Raw genomic sequence first — 19,768 nt, 5'->3', positions numbered from 1 at the left:
AAGCCAAGAGGTTTCTCTCCTTTCTCCCACCCCTAGCTTAACCTAAAGGCAGAAAGTCAAACACAGCCAGGCTGGGCGGAAAGGGGGTGGGGTGTGCAGAGCCTGGAGGAGCCGGGGTGGGCCAGGGGTAGCCCCTGTTCTGCACCCCCATGCCCTGGGGACTCCCTCCCCACCCTCTGTCGGGGAGGGGCCGAGCACACCTCCCTGGGTGGTGGGGAGGAGATGCAGTGGGTGAGAGACAGCTTGGGAACCTCCCACCCCTGGTTAAATATAGAAGCTTGGCCCCTCCCACGGCCTTCCCCGCAGCCTGCAAGGCCCCGATAAGCCCCCGGTGGCCTGGGCCAGCCTCCTCCAGCCTGACCCCACCTCCCTCCAGTTCTGAGACACCCAGGGAAAAGGCCTGGCCTCCCTCGGGGGTCCCTGAGCTCCGCTTTGAGCAGCAGTTAGGCCTGATGGCTGGATGGGGGTGAGCTGAAGGGGGGGGGGGGGGGCGGTGAGTGGCTTGTGGCGGGGGGCGTTTTAGCCTCAGGACCTGAGGTCCAGGAAGTCCTGGATATGGTTTCTGGGCCCAGCCCCGGGGACTGTGGGCTGCAGGTCAGGCTGTGCCCCAGAACCCGCGTGCTCAGTTCCCTCTCCAGCTCGGATGGGAGGGTCTGGCCTGGCAAAGCCGGTGAGGTGGGTACCTGGGGGAGACCTTCTTGGAAGATGGTGTCAGGGAAGGTTTCCTGATAGAAGCAGCTGTCTGTGTCTGCAGAAGTGGCTGCAGCCTGGTACAAAGAGGGCTCTGGCCATGGGAGCTGCCTGGTGACATTTCCTTTTTGACAGTCCTGGGGTCACCTCCTGGGGAAAGCTTCCCTGACCAAGCCGCTGGGCCCCAGCACACCCCCACAGGGCTCTCACAGGTTCTGTGTCTGCTCCTGGGGCCTGGGCACCCCCCCAGGGCTTCCTGAGCCTCCTTTTCGCCCCCAGCTCTGCTGCCGCCAAGATGCCGTCGCCTCAGACAGCGGCCTCTGGGCCCGAGCCACACAGCCCCAGGGAGCCAGTGGCACCCCAGATCCCAGCTCAGGGCACTCGGAGGGCAAGCAGCGAGGATGCGTCCAGCGCCCATCGGGAGGGCCTGAGGCCTGGCCTGGGCACCTTTCGGCGGGCCTTCTCAAAGGCAAGCCAGCGGGCCTCGGGCTGCGCGCCCCAGGAGGACCCAGGCCTGCTCAGGCGCAGCTCTCGCTTCTTGTTCCGGTCCTTATGGCATGCTCTGGACGAGGGCCCGGCTGCTGACCCGATCCAGGCTACCACTGGGCCGCGGGTGGCCCACGGCCGGGAGGCGCCCTCGAGGGCCACGGACGGTGTCAGCGCGCAGTCGTCCACTGGGGTGGGGCCTGCGGAACCAGAAGGTGAGGGCTTCCTCACCGCTAAGCAGGGGAGGAAACCGAGGCCAGAGAGGGGGCGGTGGGGCCCAGGCTTCCTGACAGGCTCTCCTGCCCAGCTACCCCAAACCCCTGCCCCTGCACAATCTCGCGTTAAATTCTTCCAACATCGCAACAAGGGCAGCTGAGAAAAGTGAGGCTCAGAGAGGTTAAGTGACTTGCCTCGAGTCTCACAGCTGGGAAGTGGAAAAATGGGACGTGAACCCAGATCTGCAGGACCCCAGAACTCCACAGGCTTCCACAGCCTGGCTCCTGGCCAAACCAGAGTGGTGGAGAAGACACTGGCCCTCTCAGATCACAGGGTCACAGAGGGTGCCCGTGAGCCATGGGGCAGAGGGGAGGTCAGGGGGCTGCCCAGGAGAGGACACATTGGAGTAGGGCCCTGAAGCGAGGAGGCAGGTGAAGGTAGAGTGCTCCTAGGGGCTGGAGGTTGGCCCAGAGCAGGGAACAGCAGGAAGTGCTGAAGCTGGACGCTGGGGCAGGAGCCCGGGCAGGCCCAGCCTGAGCTCCGACCTCACTGGAGCTGCAGTCAGAACTGCACTTGAGGCCACCGGGTCCCCTTCTGTAGAGCTGGCACAGTGGGAATGGGAGCGGGGGGAGGGGAGGTCGCGGCTGACAGCAGGGAAGGCAGGGGCCAATCCCAACTGCAGTTTTGAGCCAGGCTTGGGACCTGGGGTTCTGCCTCTTCAGAGGTGATTCCAAAGGACACGACACCTGGGGCTGTCGCTCCTGGAGCAGGCCTTCAGATGCAGCCCTGGGGCCCGGCAGCCTGGCTCCGGATGTGTGGGATCGGGGCCGACCGGCCTAGCTGGGGCGTCCCCCTCATTGACCCTCTTCTCACCCGACCTCGCAAAAGACAAATCTGTGGCCGACCTCATCACGGAGCGGAAGCTTCTGGCGGCCTTCGAGCAGCTGCGGCACCTCGAGACTCGGCTAGTGGCCGAGAAGGCCTCGCGCACCTTCGAGCAGGACCCCACGGGCTTTGCGCGGCGCGCCATGGACGTGTGCCTGCACTACGACGGGCTGGCCGCGGAGATCGGCGCCATCGTGCTCGAGACCCTGGGCCCGGACGGCGTGGACGCGGCCGTGCTCGCGGAGCTGGCCCGCGTGGTGCGCGCGGAAGAGGAGGCCCACCCAGAGCCCCCTGCGGACGGAGACTTTCTGCGCACGCCGCGCCACTGGCGCCAGCACTGGGAGGACGCGGTGCGCCGGAGCGCGCAGGCGCGCGTGCAGCAGGTGAGCGCGGGGGAGGCCCCGGGGGCAGCCGAGGGTGCCTCCGGCTTGGCCCAGCTTCTGGCCGAGCTCGGCCGCTTGGTTCGCCGCGACCTGCAGAAGGTGCAGCTGGAGGTGCACCCGGCTTACGCGGCCGCCGGCTATCCCGCGTGGGAGGCCTACCTGCGCGCCTTCCACGGCGCAGTGGCCCAGCGCCTCCAGGAGCTGGCGCACGACGCCCGTGGCTGCGAGCAGCTCTACGTCCTGCTGGACTGGGCCTCCAATGTCTACAGCAGGTGAGGCCCCAGCCAGGACGCCATGAGGGGCAAGGAGGGGCTCGAACTGCCCACACGAGAGGCCTTCAGGAACCTGCTCTAAAGAGCACAGGGCACCTTTCTTCCCCTTTTCCTCCCCGGGGAGTGCTGGCGATTGGGCGTCCGATCCGGGGGCCTTCGACGTTCTCTTCTCCCCGTTCTAGACCACGGTGGTCTCCCGAGAGGGGAGAGGGGCCATCCATCCGCCGGTTCCTGAAGCTGGAGAGCATCCCGGTGGGGGGCGGGGATTGCTTATGAGACAGGGGGCCCAGTTAGGCACAAGCTAGTCCACGGGGTGCCTCTGAGTGAATTAGCAAAGGGCACCCCTCCAGGCAGGACACAACCGAGGGCTCACAGCGCTGGGCGTGAGTTGGCTTTCAGCCCCGCCCTCGCTTCGGATGGACACCTGGGTTCAGGGCTCTGCAGAACGCGATGGGGTGGCTCGCCTCTCCCGCTGAGCGCTCCCCAGGCCCATGGGCAGACAGGCAAGCCGGAGGAGGACGCCAAAGTCCTGGGTTCCTTCATATGCACCGTGGCCTCAGACAAGTACCCGCCCCTGTCTGGGCCTCCCTAGTGCGGACAGGACAGTGGCTGGTCCCTCAGCTGCATGGTCCTGGGGGCATTCAGAGTTCAGTCTTGGGTGTACCCTGACCGTGAGGGTAGAGGTCACACCCGAGGCAACCTGGTCAAGGTCCATCGGGACGGCCATCTTTATGCATTCTGTGCCCACACGGCTGATTGATTAGGGTGCCAGGAAGTCCTGCAGCCAGAAGCTGCGGGGAGGGGTGTCTGGCATGGAAACCTGGAGGGCATGGTGGGGGGCCGAGTATGTGAGCAGCCCAGATTCGGGGCCCTCGCGGTGATGGCATTAGGCTTTGAGCCTATCCAGAGGGAAGTAGGGGCAGCCGCTGCCCCATCAGAGTTCTGCTCAGAACTTCAGGCTCCACCCTGCCTTCCAGTCCTGATTTCCTGGGCTCCCAGGACCTGGCTCTGCCCTCGGAGCCACTGCCCCCGCTCCTGGCACCCGATGTGTGGGCCCGACTCGAGAGCGACTACACCAGCTTCCTGGAGGTAAGGGCAGCCGGGGGCCAGGCTGGAGGGGGCCCTCGGCCGCCCTGCGTCACTCACGTTTGCCTTGAGCTCCACGGCTGCCTGGAGGAGAAGCAGCGTCCGGTTCCCGTTGCCCAGGTCTAGGCCTGGCTGACCACCCCCCACCTTGTGGAATGTTCCCCGTGGGTGGGGTCCAGGTTGAGTGTGGCCGCCCCACTGCAGGGAGGCTCCGTGCTCTCAGGCGTGGGCCTGTGCACCAGCAGGGTGGCCCTTGTCTCCAAGGGCGCACGACGGGGCTCGGGGCTCGGGGCTCGGGAGGTAGGGGACCTCCTTCCTGGGAGGGTCTCACCGTGGCCCCTTCCTTACCCCGCACAGACCAAGATCGCGAGCTGCTTTGGTGGCATTCTGCAGGTAGAACAGAGTCGCTGGGTGGCTGCCGAGGCCCCCGACATGCTGCAGGGCCACTACCACACGCCGCTGTCCATCGACGTACGCATGGTGAGCCCAGAAGGAGGGACATGTGTTTGGGCCTCAGGCGGTAGAGACACCCAGAGCTGTAAATTAGTCATAACCGCCTCTCCCCATTAGACGGGAGCTTGAGGCCCCACGTGGGGCCGCATCAGAGGCCCTCGGGTCGCCTGGCCAAGCTGGGAGCGCCGGGCCACAGTTCCCAGCTTAGCAGGTGGCCCCGTGGGTGTGGGGAGTTGGGAGGGCTGACCTCGAGGTTGGGGCCGCCGGAAGTGGCTGGCGAGACCGTGCGGAAGAGCAGGGCAGGCTGGAGACGTCACTGGGCCACGAGCTGGGGGGCTGGGGGCATCGGGACTGAGGGCTCAGAAGCGCCTTCAGCGCGTGGCATCGCTCTCAGCTCGTGGCAGAGCACGTGAAGGCAGCCGGCGCCATCTCCGCGGAGCTGGAGGCCACCACGTTGCGGATCTGCGCGCGCGCGCTTGGCCTCTTCCTGCCCAGGTAGGGGCGCATCTTGGGCCGGGGTGTGGTGGGGGGAGTGGCCAGGGTGTGGACGGTGGTCGTCCCTGGGGAGGGCCCATCCTGTTTGCTCAGTGTCCGAGATCCCAGGACAAGCCTCATCATAAGGCCCGAGGGAGGGCGGAAACGAGGTCATAGAAGCCAGAGAGTCTCCAAGACCTGTGCGTACCTCTCCCCCAGGTTTGAAAAGGCTTTCCTGGAGTCGGGGGCGGTGAGCGAGCCTAATCTGTGCGCCAACATCAATGCCTGCGAGGAGTTCAGGTGGGTTTCTCTCGCTCCTCCGCAGGGGCGGTGCCGAGCGTGGCCGGCAGGGGGCGCGCAAACTCAGGGAACCGGGACCCTGAAGGCTACCGCGGCGGCCTCAGGCGGCCTTCCCAGGAGGCCTCCGCGGATAGCCCCCCTCTCCGCCTCCGTCCCCGCTGTGGGGTCCTCTCTCGGCTCCGCAGAGCTGAGGCCCTGGAAGGGATGCGGGGAGTTGCAAGGCCGAGCAGAGGCCAAGAAGCCCTCCCTGACACTCCCCCCAGGGCTTTGCTCCTGCTGGGGCCCGGGTTTATCTACCCCCAGAAGGCAGAGGGCCCCCGTGGGCTGGCACTGGCTGTCCCCCTTCTGTGCCAAGCGTTAGTGTCCCCCCGCATAAGATGCATCAGCTGCTGCAGCGCAAGGGTGGGGTCCCCATGTACAGATGGGAACGTGGAGGCTCGGAAAGGAAACGCCACTTGTCCACGGTCACACAGACAGTACGTACTGGATCTGGGACGTGAACAAGGTCTGTGTGGACCCAAAGCCTGACCACGCTGAGGCACTGCTTCTATAACACTCTCTTGTCCCTAATCCGTGCCAGACTGGCCCTGGGCACGGGGGACCCTGGGGTTCAGCCCCAGGGAACATTCTCTGTTCCTTGGTAGGCAGTCTCTGGCCAAGCCCCTGATGGAAATTTAGTCTGCCTTTCTGTGTCCCTGGGCCGGGGACCAGGCAGAGCCTGGACCTCGGTTTACTCAACAGTGAAATGGGGACATTATAATGTTTGGAGAGGCAGTTAGGAGGCTCAAAGGAGGCCCCCGTGTCAGGAATGGCTGCGTTGCACTGTTCTGTCACCAAGAAGGATGCAGGTTCGGCTCAGTGCTGCCGCGGGGGGAGCTCTGCCATGCAGTGGGACCACCGCCACTCCACTGCCCCGCCCCTCTATGATCTGGGGCACAGTGCTGCCCCCTCACGTGACTCGGCTCCCAGGGCTACTGCACTGTGCAGCCCCAGGGGGGCTGCCCTTCACATAGTCTAAGTGAATGGAGTTGGTGTGGCACCAGCCTCCATGGCTGTAGGCCAGGCCTTGACCCCAGCCTGCTCCCCTTGCTCACTTTGTCCCCTGTCCTGGCCCCTCCCCAGAACTCATCTTCTGGCCAGGTTCCCAGGAAGCCTTGAAGAGCTGGAGAAGCCCCTGGTGGCTGCCACCTGCGCCTTTCAGAAGCGGCTGCTCCAGGGCTTGCAGGGTGATGTGCAGGTGAGGGGGATGGGCCCTTCTCTCCCCACTTTCCATGCCCAGCAGGTGCCCCCTGTGTCCTGGAGCCTGGAAGCCCAAGTCACGGCATTCATTTACTGTGGGGGCAGTGCTGGGGGGCTGTGTCGGGGGGCGGCAGGGAACCCAGACAAGTTCCCAGCTGAGCAGGAACAGTTGGGAAACAACTACCTTCTTCGGTCTCCACGTCTCAGAGAGGGTGTGTCCAAGAAACTGCTCCTCATCTGGCCTCTCAAGGCCCCCCCAGGACTGCCCGAGCAAGGCCTGGCCAGAGGCTCAAATTCAAACTCAAACTCAAACTCTGCCTACTGGGGGCTCCAGGCCTGGAGGAGGCAGTCCCTGGGAAAGGCCTAGTGACATAATTTGTGTCAGGAGAGGGGATGTCACCAAGGTACCGTAGAGAAGGGGGTCAGATAGCTCCCCAGAATTTCTTCCTGTTGACAGACTGTCCCTTGGCCTGAAACACCCCTGTCAGGAGCCATGCACGGGGCTCCCAGGGGAGGGTCTAGTGGATGGGGAGGACACCTGGCTAGAAGACTCCTGACCCCCTCTGCCCCCAGCCGCTCTTCAAGGTCCTGTGCACCAAGGCCTGGCTGACACAGGACGTGCTGCAGCCCCTCCTGGACAAGGTGGTGGCATTTGCCGGCCACCTCGAGCACGTGGTCCCGCCCCGGGCGCAGGTATGAGGGGGCGGGCTGTGGTGGGGGCATGCCCAGGGCCCCTACGGTTGACCCTGACCCAGACCCCCCGCTTTGGCCGCCCAGGAGACTCTGCAGGAGGTGCACCGTTACGTCGTCCGCGAGTACCTGGCGCAGGCGCTGAGTCCCCCTGAACGGTTCCGGGGTGTGGAGCGCGTGAGTGGCTCCCAGAAGATGGGGCTGGACGCCCAGGCCATTGGCAACACCTTCCAGGGCTTGGTAGGAGCACTGCCTGGCTGCCCGGAGTGCTGGCCTCCTGGGGGGGGGCCTCCAGCGTGGGGACCCCCCACTAGCGCCCCCCATTCTCATTTCCGCTCGCACCTTTACGAGCCCCCGCGGGGCAGGCTTTGGCGGAAGTGATTCTGCGCACTCCCCCAGACGAGCGGGCCGGTGGCGACGACACTTTGCATACGTTTGCATTCATTTGCATGCAGCTTGTGGGGTGTGGGGGGAAGGGATGAGGGTCGCAGCCCCGTCTGATGGGCGGGGACTATGGAAGACCTCTCCCCGCGCCCCTGACCCCGAGCAGTTCGAGCTCAGGCACCTCCTCGCTACACATACACCCCTTATCTGGGCTGCTGGTCGCCCACCCGCTGTACGACTCGAGGCAGGACTTGCCCGCGGGGCCTCGGTTTACCCATCTGAGCAGATTCTGGAAGACACCTCCGTTCTCTATCGTGGGGGAGGGAAGATGGCTGTTGAGCTGCGACTGAGTCCACGCTGCCGAGGCCCGCGTCCCCTTCCGCGATGCAGGAGGCAACCCAGTGGGACCGCGGTGGTGGCTTCAGGAGGGCTCTAAGGGGCTCTAATGGAGGGGCTGCAGGCAGGGGCGGCAAGGGGGTTCTGGGGGGGGGGACAGTGGCCCGCCCCGCACGCGTCTCCCTGTGTCCGTAGGGCTCCGAGGCCACTTGGTTGAGCCGAGCTATCCCGTGCGTGGCGGACATACTGGGCGAGACTTACAAAGACGACATCCGGCGGCACCTGGAGACACTCATCGGGAGCTACCCCGACATCAGGTCCGTCCCCCACTAGATCCTGACGGGCCCCGCGGGGCCCTGGGGTCGGGGGACTCGTGCCTTCAGAAGTGCCCCTGAGGCTGAAGGTGGGCGGGCGAGGAGCCTGAGGGCGGCGCGAGCTGGTTCGGGGGAGGGGGAGGGGGAGGGGGAGGGAGAGGGGGGGGAGGGGAGGGGCGCCTCCCGGGCGGGGCTCGGACTAGCGCCGGCCTGAGGGCGCAGGTGCAGGAGCTGCGGGCCCCCGGCCTTCAGGCTGTGGGGAGGCCTCGTGGGATCGGGGCTGCCCTTCCCTCGTGGGCTACTCTCGCCATCCGCCTTCAGTCCTGTGGTGAGATGGGGAGACACGTCCCCACCCCTGGAATCTGAAGGGAGTGGGAGCCCCTCCTCCCGCGTCTGACGGTGAGGACACGTCCCTCCCCCCGGGAGGCTGAGGGGAGGCCGCGGCCCCCACCCCTGGGAGAAGGCCCTTTCTGGAAGCTCCAGACCTGGCCAGGAGGAAGGAGGCTTTGATCCCCGGGTGTGTGTTGGGAGGGGGCGTGGTGAGTCATGGTACCCGTGGAAATCCCAGCCCGAATCTCTCCATGGTCTTGGAGATTCCAGGGTGGGGAGACTGCAGAAAACCCCCGGCCTAGCTCCTTCCTGGACCCACCGCCTTGCCCTGCACCCCGCCCCCCCGGGGAGAATTCCCGCCGCCAGCCCGCAGTGACCACCCCTCCCCTCCAAGCGCCCGAGGTTCCCTTTCTGGCTCCTCCCGGTTTTCCTGCCCTGGGCTGGCCTTCCCTCCCTAGCTTGTGGGGCGGCGCTTCGACCTTCTTGGGGTGCTCGGGAGGGGAGGGGGAGCTCCTGACGCCACTGGGCGCAGGCCTCCCACCCCTGTGCCGCCTCTCTGCGTGCTGCCTGGCTGTGGCTCCCTGCACAGGGCTGGAGGCAGGAGGCCCTGACTCCTTTCTGAGGCCAGCGGCGCCCCCGGCCCCGCCCCCGTGTGGCCGCATTGCTGCCTCCTTCAATCCACTAGGTTTCTTGAACCTCTGCATAGGCCACAGAGGCCTGCGCTCCCGCCTCCACGTGGCTTCGCACGCTTCAGGGCCCAGCCAGCTCCTCCAAGAGCACTGCTCCTCCTGGCTCATTCTCAGTATCTCTGGGACCAGGCTCCAGGAATGCTGGGTGCACTCGTACTTCCAGCCCAAGCCCCCGGGGTTCTCCTCACCTCGGGGTCTGGGGTGTCATTGAAGCTGCTGGGTCTGCAGTGAGGGTCCGCGTGTCTCTGCAGGCGGGACCACGTGCTGGCCATTCTAGCGCTGCGCCGACTGGGCCGCCGTCGGAACCAGCACCTCCTGACGCATGCCCAGGACCTGCTGAGGGCCGCGGCCAAGGCAGGGGGCCCCGGCGCTGCTGGGGGCCACGTGCTCTTCGAGGAGATCGAGGTGCCCACCTCCATGGATGTGCTAATCACCTGCCTCTAGTGCTCCTGGGCCTGAGAGGGGGCCGACCCCAGGTGGAGGGTTGGCCACCTTCCCCCAGGCATTGAGCCCCAAGTCAGCAGCCCGCAGTCATGGAATTTCCATCCTCAGCCACTCATGGCTGGTGACCAGAAGGAACAGCCATGAGAGGCATTTCAGGCATTTGCGGGGGAGGGTTCGGGAGCGTCAGAACTTCCCAGCCATGAAGGCCTCCCAGCGCAGCCCCAATCTGAAAGTGAAGGACAGAGTATTTATTTTTAAACATGAATTAAAATGGTGTCTCGGGGCTTCCCTGGTGGCGCAGTGGTTGAGAGGCCGCCTGCCAATGCAAGGGACACGGGTTCGTGCCCCGGTCCGGGAAGATCCCACGTGCCGCGGAGCGGCTGGGCCCGTGAGCCGTGGCCGCTGAGCCTGCGCGTCCAGATCCTGTGCTCCGCGGCGGGAGAGGCCACAGCAGTGAGAGGCCCGCGTACCGCAAAAAAATAAAAAATAAAATAAAATGGTGTCTCCCTAAGGACGGGCAGGCCAAGTTGACTTCAGGCAGGAGGCCTGGGTTCCCGTGCATCCAGGGTCCAGCCAGGGGTTCCGTGGTGACTCCATTTGGTGATGGCTGTTTCCTGCTCTCTGTACAAATGGGGAGACTGAGGCAGGTCTCGAACTGGAAAGGCTCACCCCTGTGGCTGCAGAGCAAGACAGGCTTTGACCCCGGGCCCCCAGTGCCGTGTGCCTAGTGAGATTTGCCCAGCGGGGGGTGGGGGCGCTGCTCTGTCCAGTTCTAAGTAGGCCTGGGCCCTGGGAGACAAGAAAAGGCCAAGCCTTGTTCTGCAGCTTGAGGTATTTGGGTTAGTTGTGAGAGGGACTTGCCAGCAGTGAGAGCTGCTGCAGGGCAAGTGTCAGCCTGGAGCGTGTGTATGAGGGCTCGGCCCTGCAGGTCTCGGCTCTGGGTGCGGCGCTGCAAGGACGTGACCCCGCTGCGCCCCTGCGCGCGCTCCTCTTCATTTTCCTCTAGCACAAAGTTGGTGCTAAAATTGGGCTCCAGCCTGCAGTTGAGGCTGCTGTGGAACCCATGCGTCCATAACCTCGGGCTTGGCAGGAAGGCCGAGCTCTGAGATGGGCCGACTGACAGGATGCTGCCGGAGGCAGCGATAGGTGCCTTTCCCCCCAGTCCCCTTTCGGGGTCCCGGCGGGGAGCGGGTGCCAGGGGCAGCCTGTTCCATAGGTGCACCTGGCCAGGGGTGGGGCCGGCAGGGTGCTGAGGGAGTGTCCAGGTCTTCCCAAGTGGGGAATCCAGCGGGGGTGGGGTTCAGCAGGGCAGGAAGGAGGAACAGGAGAGGATGGGGTTCCCAGGCTCCGGGAACAGGCACGGGGGCGGGGTGTGTGAGTGCTGAGGCTGACAAGCGGTCTTTGTGTCAGTGGGGAAACTGAGGCCAACGGAGGATGGAGTTTGGCACTGCTTCACAGCAGGCCCCAGCACGGGTGGCCTGGGATCCTCACAGCCAGGGAGAGGGGAAGTATCGGAGGGGCACCTCTCTCCCTAGGGAGGGGCAGGTGATTGACAGGTCAGCCTGACCCCACCTGTAAGCCCAGGGGCCTGCAGTGGCCTGGGCGAGAGTCTCAGGCCGCGGGGTGGGGGTGGGGGGGTCGGGTGAGGGTATAGGAAGCCTTGATATGGTTTGGTCCTGGCCAGGTTCTCCCCTGGGAGCCCCTGCCACCCCATCCCACATTTGAGTCCCAGGCCCCAGGCCCCTCAAGGAGGCCCCCTCCTGCAGCCCCTGGTCCTCACCCTGACCCTGACAGGCCTGACCTTGCCTGAGCCCCTTGGCTGCAGGCTGAGAGTCCTGGGGCTGGGTTTCTAAGCCAGGCTGCAGAGGTGGGAGGGGATCCAGCTCTACCACTTTCCAGCCAGGAGACTAGGCAAGTTTCTTCACCTCTCTGTGCCTCAGTTTTTCCAGCTGTGAAATAGGGGTTCTGTCTGTGCCTCCCAGGCCGGGAAGAGTGAAGTTAAGAGCCTGCCGTAAAGCCAGCCGTGACCCCATGTTCGCAGGTGTCTGGCCAGGCCACCATCTGCAAGCAAAAGCCGAGGAGAGGCTGGATGCAGGGGTGGGGGACTCTGTCAGTGAGTCCTGAGGTGGGCGGTGTCAGTGAGTGGGTGAGGCCCTGAGCAGGAGGCTGGGGAGGGCTGTGGGTCCGCGCGGCCTCCTGATGCGGCAGTAGGAAGGGTTTAGGCTGAGACCCAGGCCCAGAGACAGAGAGTCAGGGTTTTCCTGGCAGGAGCCTCCATGCCCGGGTGGGTATGTGTGCCCTGTGGATGTTCCTGTGAGCCCAGCAGAGTCGGGGGGCTGGGGTCAGCTTCCCAAGGCCAAGCTGGGGTGAGCAGGAAGCCAGACGGCAGCTTCTATGAGGGTGCAGCCGGGGAGGCTGTGGACTGGAGGGAGGGCTGAGGCCAGGGGACCCAGGGCTGGCTCAGGTTCAGGGTTCTGGCCATTGGCTGTTCTGCCCCGGGCTTGGAGGCTGTGCTCAGGACCCCCCCTGCCCACCAGGTCCCATGAGGCCTTGCGAAGAGCCAGAGTGCTTCCTTGGCCATCCTGTTGTCCAGGCCAAGCATGGGGGGAGGGGGCTGACTCTCAGAGCTGCTTCCGGACTTGTGAACCATGTTGTCTGGCTGATAAGGAAACGTGTGTGTGTGTGTGCATGTGTGTGCGTGTGTGTTCACACGTGTGTGCGTTCCTGGAATGTGCCAGCCCCTGTCAGTGCCCGGGGATAGGGGGGCCTTGCCTGGTGTCTGTGTTCCCCTGTGCAGCAGGACATCCTGTTTGCCCCTAGATCTCGGGTCCTGGGCCCTACCTCTGACCCCTGGCCGCACCTCTGCCTGGCCACTCCCTCCCCCCGCATGGCCCCCCACTCTCCCCACTTTGGCTCAGCTTGGCTTCCCCCAGTGCCCATGTTTCCTGGGGCTCCCTCGTGGACTGAGGGTCACCTCTGGTCTCTGGCCCTGAGCCTGTGGGTCCTTGATGAGGCTGGAGGGCAGTGAAAGGGTGTGGGGGCCGCCTGCCCAAGGCAGGGTGCTCAGGTCCGAGGACAGGATGAACCCAGCCTGACTACCCAAGGACAGCCTGGGGTGACAGGAGGGACCTGGGTGTCCACCCTAGCTCCACCTGGGCTTGTACCCTCTGTGGCCCTTCGCCCATGCTTGAGCGTGTTCAGGTCTCAGCGCTGCCCTCCCACAGCTGGTGACATGGGCCCTTTCCCCTCTGAGGCTCAGTCTCCTTATCTGCGACGTGGGAGGGAGCGCCCAGCAGGTGAGGGAACTCAGGGGTAGATGACACCGGCCAAAGAGACCCGGCACCAAGGGCCTGCTGCGAGGGGTAGTCATCGTGTCACCTCCGTGCCCGCACGGCCTCACCCTCTTCCTTCCTTGCCTGGTGACCCCGGCCCCTCCCTTCCAGGCCCGGGACCTCACGGGGCCCCCAGGCGCAGGGGCAGCGCCCTCAGCGGCGAGGCTGTGGTCCTGGCGGGGCCCCTCAGCACTGCCCTGGTGGGGAAAGGAGGCTGCGGGGTCCCCAGGGCCACTCTCCGTCCCCTCCCTTCCTTTGCTGCCCCCGAGCCCCTTAGGCAACTCCAGCAGGTCAGAGCCCCCTTCCACCAAGCTCAGTGTCTGCCCACTGTCCAGCCTTGGCCCAGGGGGAGGAGATGGGACGGTCCTTCCCCAGCCAGCTGGTGCAGAGCACCGGGCAGTGGGCCTGTGCCAGGCACTGCAATCAGATGATCAGCGGGGGCTGCTGACGAGGGCTGAGCCACAGAGCTCCAGGTCTGGGGGAATCAGGGCCCACTGGGTGACAGCGCAGAGCCCTTTCTGGCAGAGTTGCTGGGAGCCGTCACACCGCCGTGGCTAAGTGAGTCTAGGGATTCAGGGCAGCCTCCCTGGGCCCCTGCTCTAGTGAAATGCTTGGAGCGGACTGCTTCTTGGACAGGCCACACCCACCTCTGGGTCCACTCCTCTCCTGGGACCCATGGGGTCATTACAAAACCCTTCATCTTTCCAGGGATTCCCATCCTCTGGGTGCACATACACCCACCTGCTCATTAGCGGCTTTTTTTTTTTTTTTTGGCAGTACGCGGGCCTCTCACCGCTGCGGCCTCCCCCATTGCGGAGCACAGGCTCCAGACACGCAGGCACAGAGGCCATGGCTCACGGGCCCAGATGCTCCGCAGCATGTGGGATCTTCCCAAACCGGGGCACGAACCTGCGTCCCCTGCATCAGCAGGCGGACCCTCAACCACTGCGCCACCAGGGAAGCCCTCATTAGCGGCTTTTAAAAGGCATTTGTTGGGACTTCCCTGGTGGTCCAGTGGTTAAGACCCTGCGTTCCCAATTCAGGGGGCCTGGGTTCGATCCCTGGTCAGGAAACTAGATCCCCCAGGCATGCTGCAACTAAGAGTCCACATGCCACAATTAAAGATCCCATGTGCCACAACTAAGACCTGACCCGGTTCAGCCGAATGTTTAATAAATAAATGTTTAAAAGAATAAAAATAGGGCTTCCCTGGTGGCGCAGTGGTTGAGAGCCCGCCTGCCGATGCAGGGGACGCGGGTTCGTGCCCCGGTCCTGGAAGATCCCACATGCCGCGGAGCGGCTGGGCCCGTGAGTCATGGCCACTGAGCCTGCGCGTCCGGAGCCTGCGCTCCACAACGGGAGAGGCCACAACAGTGAGAGGCCCGCGTACCGCAAAAAAAAAAAAAAAAAGAATAAAAATAATTAAATGCATTTGTTAAATGTTTTCATTTTTAACCTTAATGTTTTAGTGATACATTCACATAGTTCAAAATTTAAAAGGTACAAAAAGGATATACAGTGAACGTCTCCTTATTCCCATCTCCCTGTGTCCTTCCCCACAAACAATGAGGGTTCCTTATAGGACCCTTGAGCTTGTAAGAAGCAATACATGTGGCTATACACATGGCTGTATACACGGATAGTGGGCTGTATACTCGGAACATCCGTGGACAGTGACATTTCAGGCATTGGTGAAGCACCTGCTTTTGTTGGAGGGAGTTGTGTTGGGGGGACGGCAGTCTTTCCTGAGCCCTACGAAAGCAGACGGGAGAGAACCTAACGCTCTTAGATTGATAGGATCCCCAAATATTGGACTCTTAGTATGTGGGAAAGAGGAATGTTGTGAAAAGTCCCACTGTTTCTGGGGCGCACTCTGTGCTGGCTCTGCACAGTGATTTATGACTCTCCTCCTTCCTAAGGATTCGGCGCAGGGGTTAAGAATTAACCTCTTATTTTATAATAACTTTAAATGGAGTATAATCTAGGAAAATACCGAATCACCATGTTGTACACCTAAAACTAATATAATATTGTAAATCAACTATACTTCAATTAAAAGAAAATTAGCCTCTGGATTCAGACCTCTCTGGGCTGGGGTCCCAGCTCTGCACCTTCCTAGCTGTGTGGCTTTGGGCAGTTACCCCACCTCTCTGGGCTCTAGCTCCTGGTGTAAAACTGGGAGCGTTACAGGAGAAAATGCTGATGTGCTGGATTAGGGCCTGGCCTGGCGTTTGCACTCCCTCCGAGTAGCAGTTACTGTTATTTATATGCACGCTCTCCTTGGAGCCTTCCCTGGCAACCCCCTGAGCAAGTGTCTGCTCCATTTCCAGAAGGGATCGGGAGGTCCCAAAGGGTGGAGCAATGTGCCTAAAAACACAGATGTGGGAATTCCCTGGTGGTCCAGTGGTTTCACTGCCCAGGGCCGGGGTTCCATCCCTGGTTGGGGAACTAAGATCCTGCAAGCTGAGGCGTGGCCAAAAAACAAAAGCAAAACCAAGAACCACAGATGTAAGTGGCGGAGTGCCCCAGGGCCCAAGAGGTCCCGTGCCCGAGCCCCTCCATCATGCCTTCCTTCTCCAAAGTCTAGAAGGGCAGAGCTCCCTAGTGTCGGATGAGGAGGCGTTACAACACCTGGATTCGAGGACCTGGGAGGCCCTGTGGTGGTTTGGGGCAGGCTCCCCCACTCCCCTTCTGCCTTGGCCGGCTCTACACAGCACTGGGATTCCCACCAGAGCTCCTGCCACGTGACCTGCCCCTGTCACTGGGTGGGACTTTACACGGAGTAAGGCTGTTTTCCTGGAAATGATGCCGTCTAGAAGAAGGGCCCGCAGGCTGCTGGACCAGGGCAGCCCCGGGTCTGCAGGGCTAGGAGCTGAAGTTGCCACCTTGCATCACCACCGAAAGCCGCCGTTGTGAAAAGCCAGGCCCATTTAGGAAAGAGGCCAGGCCACTGGGGCCGGCACGGAGAGTCCCTGATGCCCTGGAGGGCCATCGCTCCAGGGGGCCCTCCTGCATTACACTCCTCAGAAGGCCACTAGGGTCCTGCTGCCCAGTGGGCCCTGCTTTCTCCCGAGGGGTCCCACCTCCAGCACGGGAAGTGGGCCAGGCTCACTGAGCACCAGTGGAAGCCATTTCTCCTCAGGCCTCATTTTCCCCATCTGCCAAACACAGAAAGGAAGGAGTGTGGGGTCTGACTTCCTCCTGGAAGGAAGAGAGGGGCTGTTAACAAGTAGACGGCTGCCTGGGGGTTGGGGGACCCTGCCTGTCAGGGTACGCCTGCTCTGATGGGTGCCCTCCTGCGAGGGGCTGGCCTGGGAGGGTGGTGCCTGGTCATCTGTCCTGGCCATTCCATGGTCCTCAGGGGGGTCAGGAGACTCTGGCCGAGGTCAGGTGCAGCTGCCAGTGACCCTGAGCGAGTGACTTCCCCTTTGCGGAAGGCTGGGCGGCAGCGGAGATGCCAGCCTGAAGGCCTCAGCTTTTGCATTCACTGACCCCTCCGAGACTCAGTTTCCTCACCTGGCAACAGAGGATCCGATGGCTCTGTCCAGGGCTCTTAGTGAGTGGGACATCCCCGGGATACAAGAGGCTCCAGGAAGGGTCCCAGGTCAGCTGACTGCCTGAGAAGTGAAGGGAGAGCAGCGCTGGGAGAGCCAGGGTTGGAGCAGTGGGAAGTGCAAGTCATCTCACAGAGGGAAGTTGGCAGGGCCTGAGGAGGAAGCCACCCGCGGTCGTCGGCACCACCCTGCCAGCCAGGTCCTCCCGGTGCCGCCAGGTTCCGGCCCCATCCCCCAGCCGGCCCTCGCACCTGCTGAGCCCTGGGCCAAAGGGGCTCCCTTCTGCCTTCCACTCCTCTTTCAGGGAGCTTCGGGAGGGGGAATAGAGGGGGGACGTTAAACACACACCGTCTGCATTATTCTCTGGCTGCCAAGACTGGGTCAGCCCCCCCTGCTGCCCCACAGGGTGCGGGTGAAGACTCAGTTAATGGACTGGACAAGCTCGTGAAACAGATTGGGAAAGCTTTTCTTTTTTTTTTTTAAAGATGCAAAAAGAGTGGAGGGCAGTAAACGCTCCCATTTCTGCCTCGAAGTTTCCTAGCGCAGCAGTCAGTCCTTCCTTGTGTCTGACTTAAATGCATCAAGCTGTATTTCAGTTGATCAACATTAGGGGATAAGTACTATAGCACAAGTCTTAGTGTGTGGCTTCCAGCTCCACCGCTGACCAGCACACGACTGGAACTATCTGTGCCTCGATTTCCTTATCTGTGAACAGGGGATAATTACGGAGTACCCATTTCATAAGACTGTCTGATGAAATCAGTTGGTGCATGCGAAGCACTTAGAACAGAGCTTGGTGCCTGTCGACAAATGTCAGCTGTCTACCCAGAAGAACTGGAAGCGGGGTCTGGAACAGAGAGTTGAGTTCCCACGCTCACAGCAGCATTACTCACAACAGCCAAAAGGCGGCAACAACCCAGGTGTCCATCGACAGATGAAAAGATAAACAATGAAACATTATTCAAGCTTGAAAAGGAAGGACATTCTGATACATGCCACGACATGGATGAACCTTGATGACATTATGCGAAGTTACATAAGCCAGTTACAAAAGGACAATTACTATCCTTTTGATTCCACTTATATAAGCTACTTAGAATAGTCAAGTTTATAGAGATAGAAAGTAGAATGGTGGGTGCCAGGCTAGTGCGAAGGTGAGGAGGGGGAGTTAGTGTTTAATGAGTATGGAGTCCAAAAATGGGCAGAAGAACTAAATAGACACTTCTCCAAAGAAGATATACAGATTGCCAACAAACACATGAAAGGATGCTCAACATCACTAACCATTAGAGAAATGCAAATCAAAGCTACAATGAGATATCATCTCACACCGGTCAGAATGGCCATCAACAAAAACTCTAGAAACAATAAATGCTGGAGAGGGTGTGGAGAAAAGGGAACCCTCTCGCACTGCTGGTGGGAATGTAAATTGATACAGCCACTATGGAGAGCAGTATGGAGGTTCCTTAAAAAACTACAAATAGAACTACCATACGACCCCGCAATCCCACTGCTGAGCCTATACCCTGAGAAAACCATAATTCAAAAAGAGTCAAGTACCAAAATGTTCATTGCAGCTCTATTTACAATAGCCAGGAAATGGAAGCAACCTAAGTGTCCATCAACAAATGAATGGATAAAGAAGATGTGGCACATATATACAATGGAATATTACTCAGCCATAAAAAGAAATGAAACTGAGTTATTTGTAATGAGGTGGATAGACCTGGAGGCTGTCATACAGAGTGAAATAAGTCAGAAGTAGAAAAACAAATACCGTATGCTAATACATACATATGGAATCTAAGAAAAAAAGATGTCATGAAGAGATTAGTGGTAGGACGGGAATAAAACACAGACCTACTAGAGCATGGACTTGAGGATATGGGGAGGGGGAAGGGTAAGCTGGGACGAAGTGAGAGAGTGGCAGGGACATATATACACTATCAAATGTAAAATAGATAGCTAGAGGGAAGCAGCCACATAGCGCATAGCACGGGGAGATCAGCTCAGTGCTTTGTGACCACCTAGAGGGGTGGGATAGGGAGGGTGGGAGGGAGACGCAAGAGGGAAGAGATATGGGAACATATGTATATGTATAGCTGATTCACTTTGTCATAAAGCAGAAACTAACACACCATTGTAAAGCAATTATACTCCAATAAAGATGTTTAAAAAATGAGCATGGAGATTCAGTTTTGCAAAGTGAAGAAATTCTGGAGATGGATGGCGGTGACGCTTGCGTAACAATGTATGCCATCATGCCACCGAACGATATATTTAAAATGGTCAGATGGTACAGTTGGTTATGTGTATCTTACCACAATTAAAAAAAAAGAGTTACCTGTCATTTCCAAGCAGAGGGCAGGCACTTGTCCTGGGCCTCCCAAGCCCCGAGTCGCACGCAAGGGGCTGACTACAGCTCCTGGCCAGGCGCTGGCGCACTTGACTTCCGGGCTGGCCTGGAGGGTCCACTGCCAGTCCGCTCCTGTGCTGCCCTCCCTGCCAGGTGGAACTGGCCTGCAGCCCCCCCCCGCCCCGCCCATCCCCTGGGGAGGTGGGGAATGGGAGAGCAGCTGGCCAGGGACACTCTCAGCCAGCATCTGATGCTCATTTCCTGCTGAGGGTGGAATTCTTGGCTGGCCTTTTGCTCCTTCTGGAAGTGTCTGGTCTCCTGGGGACAGTTGCCTCCTCTGTCAAGAGGGGGCTAGAGTAGCTCCTGCCCCGTGGGCCCCACTGGCAATCACACCCCTTGGCACTCTATGCAGCCCTATTTTCAGAGGATTTACCTTGAGTTGGGGGTTTCGTGTATGTGACGCTTGACCCTCCTGCCTGAACTCAGGGAAAGGGGAAGTGCCTGGTGCAGCCACAGGAGGGGAGGGCAGCTTTTCCCACCCCCCCTGCCCCCCGGCCGCAGCCTGGAGCTCGGTGAGGCCGTGGAGAGGGAGCGCAGGTGTCATGGCAGTTGGGGACGAGGGTGGCTGCCCAGCATCTGCCGGGTGAATCATCCTTCCGGTCCCTGAAGAGCTGGGTCTGGCGCTCTGCGGGGACGGTGGAATCTTTGAGCCTGACACTGTGCCCTCGCCCGTGACCCAGAGCACTCTGGATTCTCCGGCGATTTCCCAATCTGTTTGTTTGGGGTTAGAAGAAGCAGCCTGGCCAGAGGGCGTGGGGATTGGGCAGTGAGGCCACAGCAGGCAGCCACGGAGGC

General features: G+C 61.3%; 1 protein-coding gene across 1 annotated transcript; it reads left to right on the top strand.

The window, feature by feature from the left end:
- The first annotated feature begins 985 nt into the window (after positions 1–985).
- Positions 986–10,031, top strand: EXOC3L4 (exocyst complex component 3 like 4). The gene is made up of 11 exons (XM_059058214.2): positions 986–1,397; positions 2,281–2,932; positions 3,910–4,021; positions 4,376–4,498; positions 4,866–4,966; positions 5,165–5,245; positions 6,368–6,482; positions 7,058–7,177; positions 7,262–7,414; positions 8,090–8,211; positions 9,479–10,031. Exons 1-11 carry the CDS (start codon positions 986–988, stop codon positions 9,669–9,671), a joined length of 2,184 nt encoding a protein of 727 aa, XP_058914197.1. The 3' UTR covers positions 9,672–10,031.
- The last annotated feature ends 9,737 nt before the right edge of the window (positions 10,032–19,768 follow it).

The sequence above is a fragment of the Kogia breviceps genome, chromosome 3 (assembly GCF_026419965.1).
Source record: "Kogia breviceps isolate mKogBre1 chromosome 3, mKogBre1 haplotype 1, whole genome shotgun sequence".
In the NCBI taxonomy this organism is placed as follows: Eukaryota; Metazoa; Chordata; class Mammalia; order Artiodactyla; family Physeteridae; genus Kogia; species Kogia breviceps.
Note: the sequence above shows the minus strand (reverse complement) of the source record. Positions and strands in the feature narration are given on the sequence as shown.